Below are 25,716 nucleotides of genomic sequence, written 5' to 3' on the forward strand. Positions count from 1 at the left end.
GCACCTGGGCTAGGAACTGTGAGGAGGGCACTGTTTGCATGGCCATGGAGGGGGAGGGAGGCCTGTCTTCACTCCACCTGGGTGTGAGGATCCTGGCTTCTCCCCACTTTCCCAGCTCAGCCTTTCTTCTCGGGTCCCAGCTAATCTTCAAGGCAACCCTGTGTGTGGAGATCACTTGCTCCAACCTTCCTGTTTCTTAGGTGAGGGGACTGTGTCCCAGACAGTGTCAGAGGCAGAATCCATGCTAGAACTCTGGTTATCCATCACCCAGGCTAGGACTCTTCCTTAGTTCATTTACTCTTGGCATCTGGGCTGGCTGTAAGGAGGGGGCTAAAGGAGTGATGGGAGAGGCTCAGTCAGCTGGGCCTGACAAGGACCTGGAATCATCTGGGCATGTAATGCTAGAGGGGACCTGGTGGGCACACAGGCCATTTCTCAGGGCTCCCAGCTCCCAGCATGAGGCTGTTCCCTCACCCCTGCTGTCTCTGCTTCCCCTGGGTTCTTCCCACACCCAATTGTGCAAGCTCACAGAGCTGCTGGCTATGGAGAGGCTTTGGAAGCCACCTAGGCAGGGCACAGGGTGGGTAAAACAGACCTGGGTTCAAGTCCTGACTCTGCCCTCACCATTTTGCCAGAAGCTTTTCTCCCCCACTTAAAAAAAAAAAGTATTTATTTTAGAGAGAGAGGAAGGGAGAGGGAGAGAGAGAAACATCAATCAGCTGCCTTCTGTGCGCCCCCACTGTGTATCGAGCCCGCAACCTGGGCATGTGCTCTGACCATGGGACAGTGCTCAACCAACTGAGCCACACCGGCCAGGACTCTTTTCCCTTCTGAGTCTCAGTTTCCTCATCTGTAAATTGGGGATAATAGTGCCTACTTCATAGGAGTGATGTGAAAAACATGAGATAGTACACAGTGACTTCAGCACTAGTAGCATGAATGCCCAATTACTTGCTCAGCTCCACATCCTACCAGTGGCCACACCCTCCAGGCCTGAATCTGCCTGGGTACCTGACCTGCCATAAGCTCGACCTTTGAGATGGACCCAGGGCTGATCCCCATGTTTGTCTTGACTCAGTCTCCTAAGATAAGGTTGCTGAGCTGCCTGGGGTAGTGCTGGGTGAGAGAAATAGGCTCTTACCCTCTCTTCTGTTGGCAACTATGGTAACCTTGGGCCACCAGAAGCCAGGTAAGTGGTATGGACAGGGCCCTTTGGTTTGCTCTGCCCATTTCTGCACAATCTCCTCCCACAAAGTAGCTGTCCCCTAGTTGCCTAGAAACAAAATGAAGGGCCTGTAGGTCCCCAATGAAAAACCAGGATGTACATATCTTGGAATGAGGTTCTGGGGTTGCAGCTTTGGGGATGCTGGTGGTAAGGATAGCTTCTCACCCCAAGAGCTAGAGGGGCTGGTTGGGAGAGGGCAGGAGCTTACCCAGTGAGGTAACCTACATCTGATCGCAAGCCTATGATTCCTGCTCTACAGCAGAAAATTCTGGGGTGGGGGAGATGAGGCTGGGTAGAGCCTCAAATGCCACATTAAGGAAGAGAAAGAGCTTAACACACACCTGGCACCACACCAGGAGCTTTCCCTTTAGTTTTCACAACAACCCTGGAAGTAGATATTGTTACTATTCCCATTTTACAGATGAGAAAATTGAGGCCCAAGGTCACATAGCTGGTGGGCAATGGAGTCAGGTCTTGCTTGACCACAGGGCCCACACTCCTCTCAGGGAACACTCATAGCTGAAGAGGAGGAACATTGGGTCCCTATGACCCCCAAGTTCCACCATCCCTAGGAACCTGCTCATCCATCTTCTCTGTTGCTCTATAACCTCACAGTGGGGATACTGTGCCAACTTCTGGGCTCAACACACCAGGGGGCGCTCAGCCCGTGGTCAGGACCTCATCACTTCATGCAGTGGAATGAGCTGGCAGAGAGCTCATTTATCTTTTGCTTCACCAGGTTTTCAGGACACCCTGTTGTGGCACTGGGGAAACCCAAAATGAAATCAACATCTCCACCCTCGGGGCGCTCCCAGGGGGGGCAAGTGGAGACAGGAAAGCTATGTGGTGGGCACTGTGATGGAGAAGAACATGACTGTGGGCATGTAGACTTCATTCTGTGCCAGGCCCCATAATGGGCAGAGGAATACACCACCTTCCAGGTGCCCACATTTCGGTGGGATGATGTGAGCATGTCCTGGGGAACCCTGCCAGTGGCATCTGAGCTTAGGACTGAGCGTGGAACAGATGGACAGTCACTGCCATGTATGGCAGAGCATTGGAGTGGCCTCTGGGGCATGAAGCCATCTTTCCTTTTGCTGGGCCTCAAAAGGCAGGCTTTGAGCACCTGGAGAAAGAAGTGGGTCTTCTAGCTGGAGAAATGGTGGGAGGGGGGCTTGGGAGTCAGGCATTCTGAGTTCAGAATCCTGCCCCTTTGTCCTGTTTGCCTCATAACCTTGGGTGAATGGTTTGCTTCTTGTGAGGCTCAGGTGCTTTTCCTGTAGAAGGAGAATATAATCTATTCTTCAGGGCTAATCAGAGGAGGGCACGGGATGTATACAAATTAAAGAATTTAACAAAGTGTGAGGCACAGTGTTAGTGTTCAATGCTTATTTATTAATTTATTATTATTATTTTTTAATCCTTACCTGAAGATATTTTTCCCATTGCTTTTCAGAGAGAGTGGAAGGGAGAGAGAGAGAGGAACATCGATGTGAGAGAGACACATCGATTGGTTGCCTTCTGTATGCACCCCAACCGGGGCCGGGGATTGACCCTGCAACCGAGACGTGTGCCCTTGGCTGGAATCAAACCAGATCCTTTAGTCTGTGGGCCAACACTTTAACCACTGAGCCAAAGTGGCTAGGGCAGTGCTTATTTATTTTATTAGTTTCAAGCAGAAAGGGAAATTTGGGGTTTAGCAGCCATAGTGTGGACAGCAGTCTAGGGTGAGAGCTCCCTGGATCTTTTCAGTACCCAGAGCACACCTGGTGTCCTCAGGCACACTGGGGTTCCATTCACCTTCCCTTCCTTCCTGGGGGTAGACTGGGCACCCTATGCCCCCTCCCCTGGCTATCTCCGGAGCAGAGCTAGACCCCTTTGAAGTGCCTGTAGGTCTATTTTGAGAGCTGAGCGTCTCCCCCCCTCCCCTCCTCTCTTCCTGTTTATGAAACCCTGATCCCTCCCGGATCCCTCTTGCTCCCCTGGCTGGAGCTCAGGCAGGATGTGACTGTGTGGACTTCAGGGCGCCTTGGGAGCCTCAGGTGTTGCGGGGAACTTCCTTTAGCCTGGGTAGGGCAGGCTAGCCCACCCTCCCAGCACCCAGGACCCACTGGCTAGGCTCTGTCCCTTCTGTCTGCCCAGAGTAGATACTGCAGCAGTAAGACTGCCCACTAATCCAGGGAGAGGTTCTGTTTACTATATTCCTTTGCCTCTGTGGCCCATTTTGCTTCTAGAAACAACATGTTGTGATTGTGTGTGTATGTTTTAAAAAATATGTTTTTATTGATTTTTAGAGAGAGAGGAAGGGGGAGGGAGAGAGAGAGAAACATCGGCCTGCTGCCTCCCACAGGCCCCCTACTGGGTATTGAGCCTGCAACCACAACCAGGCATGTGCCCTGACCGGGAATCGAACCATCGACCTCTTGGTGGGTGGGATGACACTCAACCACTGAGCCACACCGGCTGCGCAACATCTCGTTTTAACCTCTGTTTTATGGAGGAGGAAACTGAGAGTTAGATAGGGAAAGAGTTTGCCTGGGAGAGCTCAGCTAGTGAGTGGGCATTTTTTAACTTCCTTCCCTGCACTTCTGGCCTCAAGCCTGTTGTTCACCTGGGTCTCTCTACATGTGTCTTTTTTCTCTTTCTGTCTGACCAACTCCTGTTCCTCCTCAGGGTCCAGCTAGACTGCCCTGTCTCTGGAAGGTTCTCGGACCTCACCCTAGGCAGATAGTTACTACCTCTGGGCACCCACAACACCTAACTGTAGCTCTGTAGTTGTGTTTTGTTATCATGTATTTATTTTTTGTAGTTACCTGAGGTCAAGGCTGGCATCTGCCTTAACTTGTGTGCTTCCTAATGTCTGGCTCCTGACATGACGACAGAGCAGGGGTCCAGGAGCTGTGGGTGATGTCCAGTTAGGGGGCCGGCTAGCTGGCCTTGCAAGGAGGGTAATAATGAAATGCTTAGGAGTGTAGGCTTTGGAAACAGACAGATTTTGCTCTTAGCTCTCCCCCTTTCTAGCCATGTGGCCTTGGTCAAGTCACTTTCTCTCTCAGTCTAGTTTCCTTATTTCTGAAATGGGACTGAGACACAGGGCTTGGCAGAATCCACACGAGCAACGATTGAAGGAAAGAATGGTCTTATGCAATAAATGCTCAATTTATTGGAGGCACAATTCTCATTGTCACTCCATGCCAGTCCTGGCCTAGTGCCTGATGCCAGCTTCCGCATCAAGGGTGCCTGGAAACTGTGGGCCTCTCCTTACCTGCCCAGAGGCATGCTGGGAGACATGTCTGGGGACATCTGTCCTACCAGAGGGATAGCACCTGGGAGGCCCTGCAGATGCTGCCAGCTGGGGAAGGGGCTGTTGGTATTCGTTAGGGCCAGGGATTGGCAGGTGGGCTTGGGCTGTAGCTGGTGGAGGGAGGCCCAGGGTGAGGACTCTAGGGACCAGGGATCAGGCAGGGGTCTTTGGTCTTCTCTCCCAGCTGCCTTGTGGGAGGAAGTAGATAAGAGGAAGTATCTGTAGGGGGGAATGGGGCAGGGACCAAGGGATGTGGTCTGGTGCCTGTCCTCCCCCTTCTGCCACCAAGAGGCCTCATGGGCCCTGCACATACCCTTCAGCAAAGGCAGTTCTGAGACTTTCTTCCTGTTGCCCCTTCCTGTACCCTGCTAGCCACAGACAATCTTTGCTTCTTAGGGACTCGAGGGTTGGGGAGGCCAAGGACTGTCCTAGCCTCCAAACTCTTGCCTAAAGAAACTGGGGTGCAGTGAGAAGCCTCAGTCTAAGGAGGCATCTTTCACAACCCAGCAGGCCATCATCAGACTGTGTTGTTGGCAGCCCTTTGAGGACTGGAAGGGGAAGTCCATGTGTACGCGGGGACGTGTGTTTCCACATAGGGGATGTCTGTGGAAATGGTTTCCGATCATCAGCCTGTGTGTATTTATGTGTGTATGTGTTAGTTCCTGTGGGTACGCTGGTGTGAGTGATGCGGCAAGGTCACATGGAAGGGGGCTGGTTTGGGTCACCCCCTGCCCCAGGCTACCTCCTCCTCATTTCAGACCTCTGTGGGTTCTTGCCAGGACCTTCGGCCCCCTTGCCCATCCCAGGGCCCAGGGCTGTCAGGCTCATCAGGGCAGGGCTGGGTGTGGTGGTGCCTGCTCTGTGGGCTGTCCGTTTGGGTGGCCTAGCCATGGAACGGTCACTATTGGGAAAGGAGTGTCTGCGCTCTGGGCTGGGCAGTCGGAGCCTGTGGCTTGTTTACTTCTGCCCCTCATTCTCTCAAGGAATGTTTGTAGGTGCTGATGCCCACTGTGTCAGTGCCAGATCACCTGTGACTCTTCCTTCAGGTGATGAGGGAATTAGAGGAGACAAGGCGGGGTGCATCCCTGTCCCCCCTCCCCTTAGTCATGGGTTTGGGGTCTACAGTGTTCCCTCCTCAGCAAGGAAGCCTGACCCATCTTCTGTCCCTCCTCCCTGCGGAGGGGAAGTGAGAAGGAGGGGGTCAGGGACCCTGCCTTGTGGGCTGGGAAGGCTACAAAAGCAGAAGTAAGGGGAGTAATGGGGCCCTCTGGCCACCGGCTCAAGCCCTACCATGCAGACCTCGGCAGATTCCCCCAGAGTTGAGAGAGACTCAGTCTCCTATCCCAGAAAGGTGAGCAGAGGGTTGGCCTGCCTCCAGCATTATCTTTCACCATAGCTCTGGGCAAGAAATGGGTTTGGGAGTAGCTCTGTCCCCTAGGGTTTCCGGTTGACCGCCTCTGCCTTCAGGGAGTGTTCTCAGTCACAGACAGACAGGTGGAGGCTGACCTCAGGGTAGGGTGGGCTGGGGTTGCTGAGCGGCTTTCTGCTTGTCCCATCCAGGGTTACCAGTGGGCTTGACTAGCTTGCAGCTTTTTGTGGCTGTTCAGGGTACCCTGAAGATGAGGCTGTGTCTCTGAGGGTCAAGAATAGGAAGTTCCTGGACTGACCCTAGTACTGAGGGAGGGGGCAGGCTTGAGTGAGAGGACATGGCTCTGGGTGACTTACCTACCCACCCTTTCCTGGCACTTGAGTCTTGCCAACCGCAGGCCCAGCAATAACCAGGGGAATGACTTGGGTTCTGTCACCACTTCAGTTTGAGCCTGGGTGAGTCACTGTCCTCTGGGCCTCAGTTTCCTGTTCCTAAGTGGGCATAATAGCTTTTGGGATATTTGGATCAGTGTCAGAGTCATCAGATTGTACTCAGATGTTCCTCTCGGCCTACTGTCTTAGTCCTTTGCCCCTCCCTCAGAAATGGAGGACATCAGAGATGGGTCTGCCACAAATACTGAACTGTTCTCTCAAGTGCTAGGGGTTTGCAGGTGATATCCTCTCCCCCAGGCAGACCAGCAAGAACCACAGCTCTGCCTTTGAGTCCAGGGTTTGACTTTCTGGGTATCTGGGTATCTTTCCTGCCTGTGTGTCTGCCCTGGTTCCTTGTCCATCTACTTGGGCCTTGCTGACTGGCTGTCTCTGTCTGCTGCCCACCTGCCCCTGTTGTTGGGCTCCTGTCTCTGTCACTGCTTGGTGAGGGGTCTGTCTTTACCTGTTGGGTACATGTCACGTGTTAGATGTCCGTTGGTTCATGTCCCCTTCTGTTTCTACCTGTTGAGTATGTGTCCCCATCTGTCTCTACCTGTTGGATGTAAGTCCCCATCTGTCTCTGCCTGTTGGATTCCCATCTGTCTCTGCCTGTTAGATTTGTGTCCCCATCTATCTTTGCCTGTTGGTTGTGTCTCCACCTGCCTCTGCCTATAAGGTAGGAGTCTCTGTCTACCTCTGCCTGTTAGGTGTGAGTCCCCTCCTGCCTCTGCTTGTTGGATATGTGTTCTTCCTACCTCTGCCTATCAAGTCCGTGTCCCTATCCATCCCTGCCTGTTGAGCATGTGTACCCTCTGGCCTCTGCCTGTTGGATGCCCATATTCATCAGTCTTCACCTATTAGGTGCCTGTCTCTGCTTGTTGGGTGCCCCTCTTTCTCTGCCTCTACATGTTGGGTGCCTGCCTCTGCCTGTTGGATATCCCTCTTTATCTGCCTCTACATGTTGGGTGCCTGCCTCTGCCTGTTGGGTGTCCCTCTTTATCTGCCTCTGCATGTTGGGTACCTGCCTCTGCCTGTTGTGTGTCCTTTATCTGCTTCTACATGTTAGGTGCCTGTCTCTGCCTGTTGGGTACCTATCTGCTCCTCAGCAGTTGGGTTGGCATGGGACTTTCCCTTTGTAGGCCCACAGGGAGGATGGGGGTGGAGGGCCAGAGGGCAGCCCTCAGGCAGTGGGGAGGGGGGGAGAGAGAGGAAGGGAGCGTGGTGAGGGTGTAGGCCTGGAACTAGGAAACCACAGGCCCTGAGTGATTGGCGGCCTGGGCCCAGCCCCCGCCCTCACCCTGCACATCCGCCTTGGGCCTGACCACCTCCGAGGCAGCACTGGAGGCTGCCTGCTCCTGCCATGGTGCCTTGGCCCTGCTGGGCGGATGGAGCAGGATCCAAAGCCGCCCCGTCTGCGGCTCTGGGCCCTGCTCCCCTGGCTGCCCAGGAAGCAGCGGCCCAGGATCAGCCAGACCTCTTTGCCTGCCCCTGGCCCTGGCTCTGGCCCAAGGCGGGACTCGGTGAGTGTGCCCGGATGAGTTGGCCTGGCTGTGGCCCTTGGAGCAGGTGCCTGGGCAACCAGTTTGGCCTCAGTTGGGCTACCCTAGCCTAGGCCTGGCCTTGCTGGGTGACTGGACTCTGTCCAGGCTTGCTTCCTGGGGAAGTGAGGAGGCACTTCAGGGCTCCAGGGTTACACCAAGAGATTGGAGGGAGGGCAGAGGGGTCCTAAAACAACTACAACCTGGCGAGGGGTTTCTAGTAGATTTGTATAAAGGAACTTTTGGAGGGTGGGGCATGGAGTCTCTGGCCTTAGCTCCTGCCTACCCCAAACTGGCACTTACTGGGTTGGTCAGGGAGTCTCTGGTGACTCCCTATGCATCTCAGCCCTGTCCTGGTTAGACAGATCCTGTGATCCATCCCTTCTAGGAACAAAAATCCAGCTCTGCCAACACAATATAAAAACAAACACTACTTCCTATTGTGGCAAAACCAAAACCTTTATAGCAGGGGGAGGGGAGGACCTGAGGCAGGTCTCTGGGCCTCAGCCAGAGCCTGGGGTTGGCTCAGCCTGGCCATGCCTGAGCATCCTTTTGGGCCCAAGCAGGCCAGAGTGTCAGAAGCAATAGGAGCAGTGCCTCACCTCACTGGCACTTTGGTAGTTTGACCCTCCCCGGCCTTTGAAGCCCTGTGGTATTGATGAACCTGGAGGCAGGTCCCGTCAGTGCAGTTGTCTGGTTGGGCCTGCAGGGCCCTGTCTGATGAGGTCTGGTGGGAGTGGACTTGGAAGGGGGGACATGCCCTATGCTGGCCCAGATGGGGCTCCTGTGCCCATCAGCTCTATCTTTCCATCAGGATGAGGGCGTCCTCAAGGAGATCTCCATCACGCACCATGTCAAGGCTGGCTCTGAGAAGGCCGACCCATCCCATTTTGAGCTGCTCAAGGTTCTGGGCCAGGGATCCTTTGGAAAAGTGAGTCCTGAGCCCACACCTGGGAGGGCAGCACTGGTCATGTCAGAGGTGGGGGTGAGAGCTCACCGTAGGGCTTTAAGGATCAGAGGGCAAGGGTGGATGGGTCTGAGGGGAGGATGAGAGGTCACCTTAGTACCCAGGGAGGGCAAAAGGTCAACATGGGGCTCAGGGAAGTTAGAGGTCAGCCTGGGACCTGGAAGATGGGAGCTAACGGACTCAGCCCCCTCCCCAGCTTCTGCTTTTTCCCCAACTGCCTTCTCAGGTCTTCCTGGTGCGGAAGGTCACCCGTCCTGATAGTGGGCACCTGTATGCCATGAAGGTACTAAAGAAGGCAACACTGAAAGGTGAGTGGGGGGCCCTGGCTGGTTAGCTCAGTTGGAACATCACCCCAATGCACCAGTGTTGCGGGTTCGATCCCTGGTCAGGGCACGTGTAGGCGTCAGCCAGTGGGTGCATGAATGGGTGGAGTAGTGGATCAATGTTTCTCTCCCCCCGCTTCCTTTCTCCCTCTCTAAAATCAATAAAAAAAAATTAAAAAAAAAAAAATACCTCCCCACACAGAGCCCAGGCTGGGCACAGGATCAAGGGAGACAGACCAGGTTTCTAGGGCCTTGTGCCTAATGGAGGAGATAGCTCTATCTCCAGGAGCTCCTGGTCTGAAGGTGGAGAAACAAGATTGTTTTCAGCCACCCCTTACCCCTTACCCCACCTTATGGAGAAGACAAGGTCCAATCAGAAGAAAAGATTTCTGGGGTTAACCGCATCCCCACCCCCACCCCACACACCAAGTGCCAAGTGAAGGTGAATGTCTGGAAGGAGGCAGGTGGGGAGTGCAGTGTGTTTGTGGTGGGGGCCTTCAGATATCAGGCGTCAGGTTGCTTGGGCAGAGGCCTTCCATCAGCATAGTTATTTCATGTTAGGAGAGTCTGAGAGGAACTCTCGGACTGGAGAAGAGAGTGGAGAAGGACATGAGGCAACTGGTTGGGTAGGATAGGGTGGGTTAAAGCAAGCCCATGGAGATGGATAGCAGAGAGGTTCAGAAGGGAGCATGAGCCCAGGTCTAGATTTCCAGGACTTAGGAAGGCATGAGGATAGTTGGTAGTGGCCTTTGGGCTGGGCAGTGACTCTTTGACCGGCCTGGGAGCCAATGTAGCCACTGACCAGGTGGAGTGGGCCTGGGGTGAGGTGGGGAAAATTGAGGGTGTTAGCCTTGGAGATGTTACGGCTCATGCAGCCCATGAAGGGCTGTCTGGGGTGATGCAGCTTTGGTGCCCCAAGGCCAGCCTGCTAGGGGTGGGAGTCATTCCCTGGGAGGGATGGTGGGAGCCACAGGGGAAGAGAAAGATGCAAAGATTTGGTCCTTGCTTTGAAGGGCTCCCAGGCTGGGGCTGGAGAGGCTGAGCAGACAGACCCTGCAGTGCAGTGCTGTTGGTGCTCTGACCAGGGGTCCCAGGGGAAGGGGAGGTGCAGCCTTCCAGGGTCAGGGGGGTAGGCTCACATAGAGTAGCCATTTGAGCTGTGCCTTGCAGGATGAATTGGGAATTATCCTGACTGAAAATGGGTAACCCCAGGAAGGAGGAACTATTTGCCTGAGTAAAACTGTAGGGGTGGTTTGAAAATGTAAGGAGTATTTGGGAAACAGTAACTAGAATAGTTAACTCCATCATGGCCCCTGCCATGTCTGGTGAGGGAAACAAAAACATTAAAATAGAGGGTAAGAGGTGGTCTGAGGGGGAAGCAGAGCACTGTAGGGGAAAGGGCCCTAACTCAGCTAGGCAGATTAAGGAAGACTTCCAGGAGGAGGTGAGGCCTAAACTGAGTCAAAGAAGAAACTACTGATGATCAGAATTGCCTAGGGACTTTTATTCTTTTTTTTTTTAAATATATCTTTATTGATTTCAGAGAGAGGAAAGGAGAGGGATAGAAACATCAATGATGAGAGAGTCATTGATCAAGCCCGCATCCCGGGCATGTGCCCGGACCGGGAATCGAACCCCAATCACCTAGATCCTAGGTCAATGCTCAACCGCAGAGCCACGCCCAGCTGGGCGAGACTTTTATTCTTGAGGGGAAAAAAAAAAGTATATGGGAGCTGTCTGCTCAGACCCATGAGTCTGAATTTGAGGCCCCAGGAATCTGCCCTTATAAGTAGCTCCCTAAGTGACTATTCTCACCAGCCCCCAGACTGGAATTGGAGATTTTTATGCCCGATGGAGAGGGGGCTGGTGAACGTATCCCGGGGAGCGCCAGGGGCAAAGCTGAAGGCACTCAGAGGAATGGGTTGCACAAACTGGATGGGTTGAACGGCCCTGATGGAGCATGGTGAGAGATGGGCCACAGGGTTGGGAAGGGCACCAAACGTCCAGCCCTGGGCACTGCCATGAAGTGTGAGGAACAGGTGGAAAAGAGAGCCCTTCTTAGCCAGGGCCTGGGAATGGCTAGGCTCTTGATGATGTCCTTTCTCCTCTGGCCAGTGCGTGACCGCGTTCGGACCAAGATGGAGAGAGACATCCTGGCTGATGTAAACCACCCATTTGTGGTGAAGCTGCACTATGGTGAGACCGCAGACCCTACCTGAGTTCCCACCCTACCTGCCAACCTTTGCCCTTGCCTGTGGGCTGCTGTCTTTCCTGTACGTTGCCCACCTCCCACCTGGCAGGTCAAGGGAGCTGGGGGCAGAGGGGCAGGGCCCAGCTGGCTCCACCATTGCCTTTTTCCCTCTCCCCAGCCTTCCAGACTGAGGGCAAGCTCTATCTTATTCTGGACTTCCTGCGTGGCGGGGACCTCTTCACACGGCTCTCCAAAGAGGTGAGCTGGCACCCCACTACTAGAGGGCCCCAGGATGGAGCTGGAGAGACAACAAGGCTTCCCATCCCAGGGCTCTGTGAAGGACATGTCCACTGTGGCCTGGCCCTGGGACCTGGGACCACCCAGATTTGTGTAGCAGTCTCTGACCCAGGAACCTACCCTGGGACAGAATTTACACTCTCAAAGCCTCTGAGAGTTTCCTCCAAGATGGGCTGAGGAGGATCAGGCCTTGAATCTAATGCCACCGTGATGCTGGGGAGCTAAGTGTGGCTATCACCTCTCTATCTCCATTCTTCCAGAGCTGCCTTGGGCCAGGCAGTGAGGTCAGGGAGAAGCCCAGATCCACCCAGAAAGATACTTTAATTTTATATCCCATGTGTTAATCAAAAGGATTTTTAACTGACCTAAAATAATTTTAGCCAGATATAAAAATGGGACCATTAATACAGCTGTGGAAGAGAAACAAACTTTTCTTTTAATTTTTAAAATGTTATTTTAATGTTTGAATAGGTAATACATTTATATGACTGAAAAAATTATTGAGAAGTCTTCAGTCCACTCCACTCCCCTTTATCCCCACATAGGTAAACATTTTTATTGTTTTTTTGTTTAAGCTTCGCATGTCTCCGGAAATACACACCATTCTGGTATATGTTCTAAATCCCAACCCCCACATTTTTACATAAAAAGTACTATTCTTGCCCTGGCCAGTGTGGCTCAGTTGGTTGGAGCATTGTCCAGTACACTAAAAGGTAGCAAGTTCGGTTACCGGTCAGGGCACATGCCTAGGTTGCTGGTTTGGTCTCCAGTTGGGGTGCGTTTAAGAGGCAACCAATTGATGTTTCTCTTTTACATCGATGTTTCTCTCTCTCTCCTCCCTTTTTCTCTCTAAAATCAATAAACATATCCTCGGGTATTTTTTTTTTAAAAAATGAACTATTCTGTGATACTGTTCTGTACCTTGCTTTTACAAGACAGTGTATCTGAGAGATCGATCTGTATCAGAACATGGAGAAACTTCTTTTTGTATTCTATGGCTGCACAGTACGCGATCATGCAGGGAGAGGCAGTTATTCCTGTCTTCTACTCGACCCTTGGGCTGTTTCCAACCTTTTACTATTTCCAAGCAATGCCGCAATGAGTGATATGTATATTAGTTGTTTCACACCCCAAATCCCTTTATAAACAGCATGGTGGGTGGTACTGGGGTTCCTAAGGGTCCTTCCCAGGGTAGACCCTCAGGACCAGAAAGCTGCTGACTGCCCAGTGCCCAGCTCCTGAAGAAGAGGCGATCCCAGCTGAAACCCCGCCCCGCCTGTTGCAGGTTATGTTCACGGAGGAGGACGTGAAGTTTTACCTGGCTGAGCTCGCCCTGGGCCTGGACCACCTGCACAGCCTGGGCATCATTTACAGAGACCTCAAGCCTGAGAAGTGAGTGAAGCTCCAGCCTCCCCAGGGAGTGCAGAGGCAGGCCCTGGGGCCTCTACTAGGACAGGGCCCCCCCAATGGGGGTGGGTATGACTCTCCCAAAGAAAGTCCCTCCCTTGGGCTGCAAGCTTACCTTGGAGGGCTGCCTAATCACTAGTGTTGACATTACCAAGGGCCAGGCGCCTCCCTGAAGGTGCATTGCCTACTGTTATGCTCATCCAGTATGACATCTGAGATGCTACCATTAAAAGTCGTTCCTCAATACAGCCTCTCTAGAATTTTCCTTAATATCTAAATATCCTCATATGGTATTGGGAGCCAGGGGCAGGTGCTAAGGTAGAATGAGATCTGGCTTTAGAGTTAGGCAGACCCAAATTCAAATCTTGTCTCTACCACCTACTAGCTCTGTGACCATGGGGAATTACTTAACCTCCTTAGGCCTTAGTTTCCCCATTGTTAAAATGGGGCCATAATAGTACCTACCTCACACAGTGTTTCAAGGATTAGCAAAGAAGGTAGACAATACACCTGCACAGCACTGCCACCCCCCACTCCACCCACCCATTCATCAGATGCATCTGGGTGGATCACCTTCTCTGGGTTGGGCCAACCCCCACAGCCCCTGTGGTGTCATCAGAACCCATCAAGGAGCCACAGCTGAGGGGCCCTGACTCCTCTCTCTCCATTACAGCATCCTTCTCGATGAGGAGGGCCACATCAAACTCACTGGTGAGTAGAGGGCACCTGCCCCATCAGGTCCCAGGGGAGGGCAGGATGGGCTCTTAATGGGCCTGGGCTGAGTGCTAAGGGATCTGTTCTTCCTGAGAGGTTGTGCCATGCACTGAGAAGTGGTCAAAAGCCCAGGCTCCAGGCTTGGAATGGCCTGGGTTTGAACCCCAGCTCCCCACATGTAACATTGTGCAAGTCACCTAGGCTCTCTGAGGCTCAGCTTTTTTTTTTTTCCTTTTTAAAATATATTTTTTATTTATTTTAGAGATAGAGGAAGGGAGGGGAAGAGAGAGAGAAGCATTAATTAGTTGCCTCCTGTACACACCTTGACCAGGGGTCAAACCCACAACGCGGGCATCTGCCCTTACCAGGAATTGAACCTGTGACCTTTTGGTGCACAGGACGACACTCAACCAACTGAACCATACTGGCTAGGGCCCTTAGCTTATTCTTGAATATCCTGGGGGTGATGCCCTAAGGCCTCTGGGCAGGGAAGTTGAGTGTTCAGGGGGTGGTGGCACAGAATGCTGGAGTGTCCTGAAGATGTGTCCTTTTGTCCTTGCCACAGACTTCGGCCTGAGCAAGGAAGCCATTGACCATGAGAAGAAGGCCTATTCCTTCTGTGGGACGGTGGAGTACATGGCCCCTGAGGTCGTCAACCGCCAGGGCCACACCCACAGTGCAGATTGGTGGTCCTATGGGGTGTTGATGGTGAGTTCCCAGGCAGTGGTAAAGTATACAACCCAGGCCTCAGGCCTCAGTTTCCTCGGATCTCTACAATCAGGAGATTGAGGGTCTCTAAGGCTCTTTTGTCCTTTCATAGCCAATCTGCCTTACCCTTTATCCAGCTGCAGTTTCCTTCCTTGGAAGGATTCCAGGTTTGTCTCCACCTGGAGTGCCCCCAGCCTAGGACTGGGCCTCTCCCCACCTTTGGCCCCTAATACTGCTCCTGGTGTTCTGACTGACAGAGGGGAAAGGGACAGACACAATTCTTGATCCAGGTGAACCTCCAACAGGCCAGAATCCTGGGAATGGAGCTGAGTAGCCTAGGTGGGAGGAAGTGAGGGGCATGGGAGATGGGGACCAGAGCCTGAATAGACCCTTTTCTTCTGCAGTTTGAGATGCTGACAGGCTCCCTGCCCTTCCAGGGGAAGGACCGGAAGGAGACCATGACACTGATTCTGAAGTAAGTACCAGCTCCTTCCTGACACCTCAGGGTCCCCTCGTGCCTGGCCCCATTTTGGGGGCCAGAATACCCTATACCTGCCTCAGATTCCCCCATTAATGAGACACTCCTCTGGGTGAAGCATTATGCTTTCCAGGGCCCCTTGTTCATCCACCAGGGCTTGTGGGAGGGGAATCCCAGAAGTCTTTGGGAGGTGAGTTAGTGGATGGCTTGTCTGGCATGAGCTGGAAACTAGATCTGGACAGAAGTGGGAGGGGAGATGGGCCTCTGGGGTGGGGCTCAGCCCTGATGAGACCCGGGGGCTGTTTCAGGGCGAAGCTAGGCATGCCCCAGTTTCTGAGCACGGAAGCCCAGAGCCTCCTGCGGGCCCTGTTCAAGCGGAATCCTGCCAACCGGCTCGGTAAGCAACCCCAGCTCGGGAGGGGAGCGGGGTACAGCTGCGGCCTAGGCCACGGTGCCACATCTGGGGCTGAAAGGGACCGTTGTCCTTTGTGTGGGCAGACAATGCCGCCGGCCACCCTGCTTTTTGGCTCCATGTGTGGTATTTGGGGCAGCGGGGTGACCTGTGTGTAGGGGGAAGGCAGGAACTGAGTCATCCCCACTCTCCCTGGGGACAAGGACAGAGGCCCCTACACAGCTCCTCCGCCAAGGCTGCTGGCACAAGAGGAAGAACACGAGCTCAGGCATCAGACGGCTCAGGTCCCAATCCCAGCTCCATGTCAGGTCCCCACTGCCTGGTATGCAGTGGTCCCTCCATAAATATTTGTTCTTTTGTTTGTTTGTTTTTGTTTTAATATATCTTTATTGATTTCAGAGAGAGGAAGGGAGAGGGAGAGAGAGAGCTGAAACATCAATGATGAGTCATCATTGATTGGCTGCCTCCTGCACACCTCCAACTGGGAATGGAGCCCACAACCCAGGCGTGTGCCCTGACCAGGAATCAAACCTGGATCTCCTGGATCCTAGTTCAGTGCTCCACCGCTGAGCCATATGGCTGGGCCTCCATAAATATTTGTTGAATGCATGAGTGCCATTTATGAGCTAAGTGACCCAAGGCAGTTGACTTTACCTTCCAGTGCCCCAAGTCCTCATCTTCATGGGAGAGGATGATCTCAAGCTCAGTTGATTAAATGAAGTCACGTGAATGTGTCTAGTGTGTGCTAGTTGCTCAGTATGTCTTGGCTCCTGGCTTCACTTGAACCATGAACCAGGTCCTTGGAGTTGAATGGAATGAGAGCCAGTTTGATGACTGACAAGGCAATGGGATAAGAACAACAGAGATGAGGCCTGGCACAGGAGGGAGGTAGAGGCCTTCTGCAGATCTTGGAACAAGTCCAGCCTCTGTCCTGTGTGGTCTTGGACAAGTTGCTTAACCTCTCTGGGCCTTCTTTCTTTTATCAGTACATTGGAGCTTGATCATAAGGGGCCCCAGAAGTGGAAAGTGCTGAGTGGGCAATAGTCCTTGGGGTGATGGCTGGGTGGATTTGGGGCAGGGTGAGCCCATCCTCCCCCATGCTCCCAGTGGACTGTTCCAGCTGCTGGTCCCAGACCAGTGAGGCTGCTCAGTGGTGTCTGGAGGCTGAACCATCCGCAGACCCCTCATCTGGACTCTTTCAGGCTCCGGCCCTGATGGGGCAGAGGAAATCAAGCGACATGTCTTCTACTCCACCATCGACTGGAATGTGAGTGTGTCTATACCCCCATCAGGGCTTCAACTGTGGTGGGAGGGGTTTCTACTGAGGAAAGCCTTAAGTGTGGAGCAGAGGGTGACAGCATGGCCTGGGAGGCAAGGGCTGACCATCTACGGGCAAGCAGTTATGCCCTTGTCTGTGTAACCTGTGGCCCAGGCCTATCACCTCCTCCTGCATGGGGCTTTCAGCAGGCTGTGGGGGTGCTTTGGTAACGAGAATGCCCACCCCACTTTGTAGAAGCTGTACCGTCGTGAAATCAAGCCACCCTTCAAGCCGGCCGTGGCACAACCCGATGACACCTTGTACTTTGACACTGAGTTCACATCCCGTACACCAAAGGGTGCGTCCCTTGTCTAATTTGTCTTGGACTGGTACAGCAGGGAAGCAGGGAGTTGGGGGCACCTTGGTAGGCAGGGGTGGCCAGGACTCTGGCAGGCCCAGGTGTATGGGCAGGCACGGATGGGCCTCTGACTTTGTCCCCATCTTGTTCTGCCTAACTCTCCCACTCCAGGGCTCTATGGGTTCTTTGTGTCTGGGTGAGGGGGTGGGGGTGAGTGGGCGGTTAAGGCCACAATAGAAAAGTCAGGACCCCTGCCCTGGGCATCTACCAACTCCCCAATGTGTGGGAAGACTACACACATTAGACTCACACTCACGTCAGGGATAAAGAATCTGACCCAGCAAAAACAAGGTGGAGATAGTCTAGCAGAGCAGAGGTGTCAGCGCCCACAGGTCAGGGTCAAGTGTGGGAATCTGCTTTGGCTACTCTGATTCCAGGCCTCAGTGTATTCATCTGGAACATGTGCTTAGCCATAGGTCCACTCAGTCCCTTCTTTCCTTGTAAGAAGCCAAGAAAGGGGCTTCTGGGAGGGAGATTGGTAAATCCTAACATTTTGGCCAGTTATTGAGGAGGAGTGTTAGCCTGGAGGAGTAGGTTTTAGCAGAAGGGATGCTTTTCTCACTGTGACTTGTACATCTCTGATGATAGGGAGCTTAGCGCTTCTCTGAGTATTTTGTCCCATCTTCATTTATTTGACAAATATGTCCCTGGTCCCTACTATGTGCCAGCCATGGGAGGATTGATGGTGAACAAGACAGACTCAGACCTTGCCTTTATATGGTCCAGGCTACAGTGGGGGGAGAGACATGAAAACAGCTACCCAGCAGTGTGATAAGTACAGCTTAATAGGGACGAGGGGCGGGAGGAGCAACCTCAAGCAAGGCTGCTCAGAGAATGGAGAGCTGAGCCTTGAAGGATAGACAAGGAGTGAATTATCTAGTGAGAGGGAACAGCATATGCAGGGGCTCAGAGTCTCCTTTAAGGATCTGAAAAGTCCAAACTGCTGAGCTGTGGAGTGAGGGAGGAAAGACTAAGATCACAAGGATCTCAGTTGTCAGGCTGAGGAGTTGGACTTTTTCCTGCAGGCAGAGGGGAACATTTGAAGGGTACAGGGATAGATTTGTGGCTGGAACCGTCTTTCTGGCTGCTGCATAGAAGATGGACCTGAGGGAGGGAGGCATCCAGGAAGGGATGAAGTGTCTTGGCCTGAGCTGCACATCAGATGTAGGGGTCTTCTATCCTTTCGTATCAGGGCTGGTCTGGTCTAAACACACATAAACAAATGGGCTAGCTAAGGGCTGGGATGAGGAGTCCTGCCCAAGCTCCCATCGTGGCCAGCTGCTGAGGCAGCCTGGAAGCCTCGTAGTCACCCTTTGCTGGGCTGCCTCAGGTCAAGGGCATCTCCTCAGGCTCACATTCCCTTCCTGCCCCTGTAGACTCCCCGGGCATTCCCCCCAGTGCTGGCGCCCATCAGCTGTTCCGTGGCTTCAGCTTCGTGGCTACCGGCCTGATGGAGGATGACGGCAAGACGCGGGCCACCCAGGCGCCACTGCACTCAGTGGTACAGGTGAGGAGGCCAGGAGGTTGCTGCCCAGTTGTCCTTTTCTACCTAGAAGCCACAGGCAGAATGAGAACACAGGCTCTGGAATCAGACAGAACTGGGTTCAAACCTTGATTACCACTATGTAGCCATTGGGGCCTCCAAACCTCCCTGGGCCTCAGTTTCCCCATTTGTAAACCAAGGATGACAATGTGGATATAAATTCCCTGGCATACCCAGGGACATAGTAGAACCTAGATAAGTGCAAGGGGGTGCCCAGGGTGGTGGTGCTGGGAGGTAGCTGTGGAGTCCCCAACAGGGATGGGTCGTAGGGGCTCGTGTCTCCTCACACTTGTCCCACATTTGCACACTTTCCCAGCTCCATGGAAAATTTAGAATTGAGAGGCAAAAATGTAGACTCTGGAGCTCATTGCCTGGGTTCAGAACTTCCACAGTGAGGGACTTTGAGAACGTACCCTCCTGGTGCCTCAGTTTCCTCATCTGTAAATGAAGGTGATGATAAAAACTTTTCATAGGGTTGTGAGGATTATATAAATTAATATGTATAAAGTTAACATGACTATGTAATTTATTATCCAACTGGGACATCTTTGTCCAGGACAAATGGTAAACCAGACTGGATATGAGAACAACAGGCACAAATCAGGGTTGTCCATGGGACATGTGGTCACCTGATAGTGCTTAGAATAGTGCCTGCCACACGCTAGGCATTATAGAAGCAGTTGCTATTATTAATGTCTTGCCATCTTGAGACACCTTATGAGGTGGGCTGTGACACCCCAGAAAGGGAATACAGCTCACCCAAGGCCACAGTAAGTAGCAGAGCTGGGACCCAGCTCAGGGCTCCTGTGCACCTCTCAAGCCTGCCCACTAAACTGCCCTCTGACTGCAGGATGGGAGCCAGTGAGTGTGCCCATCATATAGGTCAAATTCTTGCCCAAGGTCACATGGCCAACGTTCTACCCAAGGCCTCCTGGCTCCTGTGTGGTGCAGTCTCCACTGAGCCAAGGCCTTGGGTGCTGGGGAACTTCCCCTGCGTTCTAAAGCAGAAGGTCAGCCCCACCTCTTGGTCTCCTGCAGCAACTGCATGGGAAGAACCTGGTTTTTAGTGACGGCTACGTGGTGAAGGAGACAATTGGTGTGGGCTCCTACTCCGTGTGCAAGCGCTGTGTCCACAAGGCCACCAACATGGAGTATGCTGTCAAGGTGGGCCTCCAATTTTGTATCTGCTGTGGCTGCTGGGCTGGGGGGAGGCCAGTATAGTCTTTGCCCTTCGCAAGGAGGGTTGGGGCCTGCGGCTCTGGGTGGGTGAAAGGTGTGCGGCTGGATTCTGGGCCCTGCAGTGTGGGCTCGGTGGCTGAGAGGGACTCCGGAGACTGTCTCCCTGACACTGTCACATGCACCCTTTTTCCTCAGGTCATTGACAAGAGCAAGCGGGATCCCTCGGAAGAAATTGAGATTCTTCTGCGGTATGGGCAGCACCCCAATATCATCACTCTAAAAGATGTGAGTGGGGGTCCTTGAAACGGGTGAGGACTGAGGCCCTTGACTCTAGGATTTATCTCGGGTCTGCCATTTTTTTGACTTCTGATCCTCCTCTGCTCATGGGAGAGGGAGGACCCTTGATGCTTCTGGTCTGGCTGCACGCCAGGAGCCCTCCACTTCAGACTTGGGCATTCTTCGAGAGCTTTCCTGCCCATCAGAGGACAAGTGCCAGCATCCTCCTGTCCAAGGAGGACAGAGGCCCAAACATGTAAAGGCCCTGCCTGCTAGGGCCACTAAAGCACAGAGCAGAACACATGCCCCCGGCTCATGTCATTCTTTTCTGGTGAACTGGTGACCAAGGGTCCAGGCCTGGCATTGAGGGAAGGGGCCTGATGGCAAGGTTTTGGCAGGTGTATGATGACGGCAAACACGTGTACCTGGTGACAGAGCTGATGCGGGGTGGGGAGCTGCTGGACAAGATCCTACGGCAGAAATTCTTCTCGGAGCGGGAGGCCAGCTTCGTCCTGCACACAATCAGCAAAACCGTGGAGTATCTGCACTCCCAGGGGGTAAGTCTGGGGTAGGAGGCACTGAGTGGCGGGCCATACCATCAGCAGAGTGCATGAGCTATGGACTGGCCGAGGCAGTAGCAATCTTCAGCAGCCAGACGGGGGAGACTAGGGTTGGGAGGGGTGAGGGGATAAATGGAAGGAAAGAAGGGAGGGAGGGAGAGACAAGGCCAAATTGTGAAAAGGAACATTTATTCAGTGCCTACTATGTGCCAGGCACCTGCTACATTCTTTCATTACATTATCTCAATTGATTTTCACAAAACCCTATGGTGCTCTTATTGGCCCATTTGACAGGTAAGAAGAATGAGGCTCAGAGATGTGAGGTTACTTACCTAAGGTGACACAGCCAGGGAAGAATGGAGCCAGGATGTCTGGCTGAGGAATTTGGGTGGGGAGCTACAGACAGGGAGTGGGTTTTTGAGTTAGGAAGCAGCACGGTTACTGTGAGGCGCTCAAGGCTTCAGGGAGGTGAATCTGGCTGTGGGTTTGGCTGCTAGGACAGAGGAAGTGGATGCAGGAGGAAATGCTGCTGGAAACAGCAGGAGCTACAGAAGAGGTGGATGTCCAAACAGTAGAACTTGGCCTTTATCATTGCACAAGGCGGAGATAGAAAAGTTCCTTATAGTGTATTGAAGCCAAAACAGAATTAGCATGAGTTTCTGGAGGAGATGATGTTTTAGGGGCTTCCAGTCAGACATTGTTGGGTTAAGAATGCAGGCTCTGGAATCCGACTGTGTTGAAGTCCTGTGTGTGAGGTTGGGAAAGTCATACCTCTCTGATCCTCTCTCACCACTCATCTGCAAATTTCCATTAACAACTTCCGATAACAACATAGGGTGGAGGTGGAATGAAGTGAGGTGCTGCACTGGGAAAGCACTGGGTCCAGTGCAGGCCAGTGGGAGATGCCACGTAAACATTAGGGGGAAATAGGACAAGATTGTTGCTATCCCTTTTTTTAAATTCTGATTATGAAAATTTTCAAAGTTATATAAAACTAGAAGAATAGATAATGAACCTCAGATACCCATCACTTGGATTCAAGAATTATTGAGATTTTTCTTGCCTTCCATTCCTTTCTTTCCTCCTCTTTTCCTCCCCTCCCTTTTCTTTCTTTCATTCTTCCTTTCTTTTTTGTTGTTGCTGATGTATTTTTCCCAGTTTTTTATTGAGGAAAAAGCTCAAGCCTATTGAAAAATTGAAAGAATAGTATAATGAAAACCATTTCCCTTCTAGACTCACCACGTCTTAACAGTCTGCTACATTTGCTTTATTTCTCCCTCTGTCTCTAGCTTTCTATATGAATACATTTTTTTTAATGGGTGCATTTGAAAGGAAATTGCAAACTTTATGACACTTGACCCATAAATACCTATAATTAAAGTATTTTAAAGCATATCTCAGTCCTGGCTGGTGTGGCTCAGTGGATAGAGCGTTGTTCCATGCACTGAAGGGTCATGGATTCGATCCCCAGTCGGGGTGGATAAGGGAGATAACCGATTGATGTTTCTCTCTCCCTCTCTCTCTCTCTCTCTCTCTCTCTCTCTCTCTCTCTCTCTCTCCCCTCCCAAATCAATGGGGAAAAGATATCCTCAGGTGAGGATTTAAAAAAAATAAAGTATATCTTAGACCTCACATCATCTTTGTTATATATCTATAACTCTAAAAAAAGGCAAACATTTTCTTTCATAACAGCTAACAAAATTGATGGTTACTTGTTTTCGCATAGTACCCCATCCATAGACACATTTCCCCTATTGATTGTCTTTTCAGAAATGCATTTTTGCAGTTGGTTTATTGGAATTAGTCTCTGCAAGGTCCACACTTTTTATTCATTTATTATATCCCTTAAGTGTCTTTTTTTAAATTGCAATAAAATTTGTATATAGTAGATCTTTAATTTTTTTAAATTTATTGATTTTAGAGAGAGGAATCGGGGGGGAGGGGAGAAACATCGAGCTGTTGTTCCACTTATTTATGCATTCATTTGTTGATTCTTGTTTATGCCCTGACTGGGGATTGAACCTGCAACTTTGGCTTATCGAGATGGCACTCTAACCAACTGAGCTACCAGGCCAGGGCCTGCACACAGTAGATCTTAAATGTGCAATTTGATAAGTTTTGTTAAATGTGAACATCCATGTAACCTCCACAGTAAAAACCTCCCTTTCGTATACCACTCTCTTGTGAAGAGATCAGTTCTTATGTGGAATGTGTCTGTTTGCTTCCCCATGGCATCATTTTAATTGTCTCTCTGTTGCCTGAATTTTCTATAAAATTCAAATGCTCTAATATCTTACTTAGATTCAGCTTCAGCTTCTTTTTTGGGAGCGAGAACCTAAAAATCACCGTATGGGAGGTGTAGTATACTTCATATGGCATCACATCCTGTGACAGCACTGTGTCACGTTGCCCCCAATAGTCATCAATCATGTCAGGTGGTAACAGTCTAGGGATGAGTGAACAGCAGTGGGTGGGACTGATGATAAAAATCCTCAACAACCTCTCACAGAACAGTTCCATCTTTTCAGCGTCTCTGTCTGAATCAATTACTAGGGTTTGCAAAAACGGCAGTGTCTGATTCTGCCTAAGTTTTGTAAAAAAGAACTTTACCACATAACCAGAGCTTCAGTTTGGTTTCCATGTGTACTGTTATGGTCATGTTTGAAGTGGTTTTGGTTTTGAAATGGCCAGTTTCAACAGACTAATATTTAAATATGTCAGGTCTGACAGTAAATGTGTTTCCTTTTCCTATTTTGTTCTCAGGTGCGTACTAGTTAAAGCTACTCCTAAGAAGATTTAAAAGGGCTGAAGCATTGAGTTTCCAGTGGGTCAGAACAAGGACAGACTTTCTAGAGTGAGAGCTATTTCCAAAGTAGTGAGCCCCTCCACTAGCTCCAAGTATAGACCACTACTTGGTGCGGGCGTTATGGGAGAAAATTGTCTTTCCCAAAGCCAGGAACCTATGTCTCTCCAAAGCTTCTAGCCCTTTTCGAAAACCTGAGACAGATGATGAGGAAATGGGAAGCTCTTGTTGAGTCCAAAAATGGAGGGAGATTCTCTTGGCTGATTACACATTGGCAGTATCTGTGGTCTAGAAGCTGGGAATCCCATGCGAACCAAAGGATGGAGAGAGGGTAACAGAGCAGAGTCCAGTGGGATCTCCTATAGTTCTCCCTCTTTTTTTTAAATCCTCACCCATGGATATTTTTCCCACTGCTTTTCAGAGAGAGTGGAAGGAAGGGGCGGGGGGGAGGGGGGGAGAGAGAGAGAGAGAGAGAAACATCGATGTAAGAGAGACCCACCAATTGGTTGCCTCTGGCATGCACTCATCGGGAATCAAGCCTGCAACCAAGGTACTTGCCTTGGCTGGAATCAAACCTGGGACTCCTCAGTCCGAGGGCTGACGCTCCAACCACTGAGCCAAACCAGCTAGGGTTCCTATATTGAAGTATCATGTAAGCATAAATCATCATGTATAAGTCAATAAATTTTCAAAAAGTGAATACACCCATCTTATCAGCACCCAGATCAAGGCACAAAGTATTTCCAGTTCCCCCAAGCCCCCTCGTGCCCCTTCCAGTTCCTGCCCCCTCCCCAAGGATAAGCATTCTAAGCTAACTTCTAACAGCTTAGATTAGTTTTGCCCGTCTTTGAATTTTAGACAGACATGCTCTTTCATATCTATCTGGCTTCTGCCACTCAACAGTCTCTCTGAGGTTCATCCACATTGCTGTGAGGCTGCAGTTTACTCATTCTCGATTCTGTGTAGTTTCTACTGGATGAACAGACCACGATTTAATTGTCCATTCTGCTGTTAGTGGACATAGGGTTGTTACCTACCAGTTTTTGACTATGATAAATAATGGTGCTGTGATATTCTATTACTTGTCTTTTGGTGACCAAATGTTCGTTTTAACGCTGGGTGTATACCTAGCATTGGAGATTCTGGGTCGTAGTATATGTGTATGTTCATCTTCAGTAGATGTTGCCAGTTTTCTAAAGTTTTACCAATTTACACTTCCACCAGAAACATGAGAGTTCTGGTACTTGCCGATATTTGGTATTTTTCATCTTTTTAATCATAACCATTCTGGTAGATGTGGGGTGGTATCTCATAGTGGTTTTAATTTGCATTTCCCTGATGACTAATGAAGTTGAGCACCTCTTTGCATGTTTATTGCCTTTTGGACAGCCTCTTTTATGAAATGCCTGTTCATGTCTTTTATTCATCTTTAAAAATGGGATTGTCTGCCTTTTCATCCTCTTTTGCAAGAGCTCTTTGTTTAATACATGGATCCCTGTTAAATCTCTAGCTTCCCTCATATTGTTTCTGTAAGGACCCCAGCGTGCCACAGACAGCCTGTTTGAGAACTCAATAGGAAGTCACACTTTGGCTTCTCTGTTTAACAGGTGATTTACATAAAAGAATGTCACTTTTTATTTCTGGCTGGTCATGGGCATCTAAATACACATCCTTCAATGATGCTGATGATGACAGAGATGCTATTGCTGTTAATGACAGCTGGCACTACATAGCACTTTCCACAGGCCAGACAGAGTTCTAAGCACTTACGTACAAACTCATTTAATTCTTCCAATGAACCTATGAAGCAGGTATCATCAGGTCCATTTTATAAGTGAGGGTACTGAGGCTCTGGGAGCTTAAGTAAAAGTCACATAGCTAATCTGGCTCCAGAGTCTATGTCCTAACTGTGTGTGATCAGATGCAGCTGTGATCCATCATGATGATGGGGTTCAGGCCTAGGGAGTGCTGGGGTTACTATGACAGCAGCTGCCATTTCCCAAGTCCTATGCTAAATATTCCTGGTAAACAACTCATGTGTTCCTTCCTGCAGCCCTGGGGGCTAAGCACTATTACCAGCCCCGTTTTACAGGTGAGAAAACAAAAGGCTAGAGAAGTTAAGTGACATGCCCGAGATCATACAGCTACATTTACTAAAGCCAGAACTCACACCCTGGACTGCCTGATTCTTGACTGAAATCATAACTCTGCCTATTGATTCAGTGGCTACATTTGGTCTACACACATTTAGTTTGGCCTACAAGATGTGGGATGTGTTTTTGTTTGGGGTTTCTTTGGCTTGGTAATTTGGCTGC

At 51.0% G+C, this 25,716-nt stretch overlaps 1 protein-coding gene across 1 annotated transcript in view; it reads left to right on the forward strand.

The window, feature by feature from the left end:
• RPS6KA1 (ribosomal protein S6 kinase A1) overlaps positions 1 to 25,716 on the forward strand; it is a 38,071-nt gene that overhangs the window by 6,578 nt on the left and 5,777 nt on the right. Inside the window, exons 3-17 of the mRNA XM_087820234.1 lie at positions 8,682 to 8,798; positions 9,061 to 9,142; positions 11,273 to 11,353; positions 11,527 to 11,606; positions 12,931 to 13,037; positions 13,726 to 13,763; positions 14,332 to 14,474; positions 14,879 to 14,949; positions 15,261 to 15,349; positions 16,567 to 16,631; positions 16,878 to 16,980; positions 18,417 to 18,547; positions 19,622 to 19,747; positions 19,958 to 20,047; positions 20,437 to 20,595. Of these exons, the coding sequence (XP_087676360.1) occupies positions 8,682 to 8,798; positions 9,061 to 9,142; positions 11,273 to 11,353; positions 11,527 to 11,606; positions 12,931 to 13,037; positions 13,726 to 13,763; positions 14,332 to 14,474; positions 14,879 to 14,949; positions 15,261 to 15,349; positions 16,567 to 16,631; positions 16,878 to 16,980; positions 18,417 to 18,547; positions 19,622 to 19,747; positions 19,958 to 20,047; positions 20,437 to 20,595 (1,482 nt within the window). The remainder of the gene's footprint in view (positions 1 to 8,681; positions 8,799 to 9,060; positions 9,143 to 11,272; positions 11,354 to 11,526; positions 11,607 to 12,930; positions 13,038 to 13,725; positions 13,764 to 14,331; positions 14,475 to 14,878; positions 14,950 to 15,260; positions 15,350 to 16,566; positions 16,632 to 16,877; positions 16,981 to 18,416; positions 18,548 to 19,621; positions 19,748 to 19,957; positions 20,048 to 20,436; positions 20,596 to 25,716) is intronic.

This window comes from Miniopterus natalensis, chromosome 9 (genome assembly GCF_054644295.1).
Source record: "Miniopterus natalensis isolate mMinNat1 chromosome 9, mMinNat1.hap1, whole genome shotgun sequence".
In the NCBI taxonomy this organism is placed as follows: Eukaryota; Metazoa; Chordata; class Mammalia; order Chiroptera; family Miniopteridae; genus Miniopterus; species Miniopterus natalensis.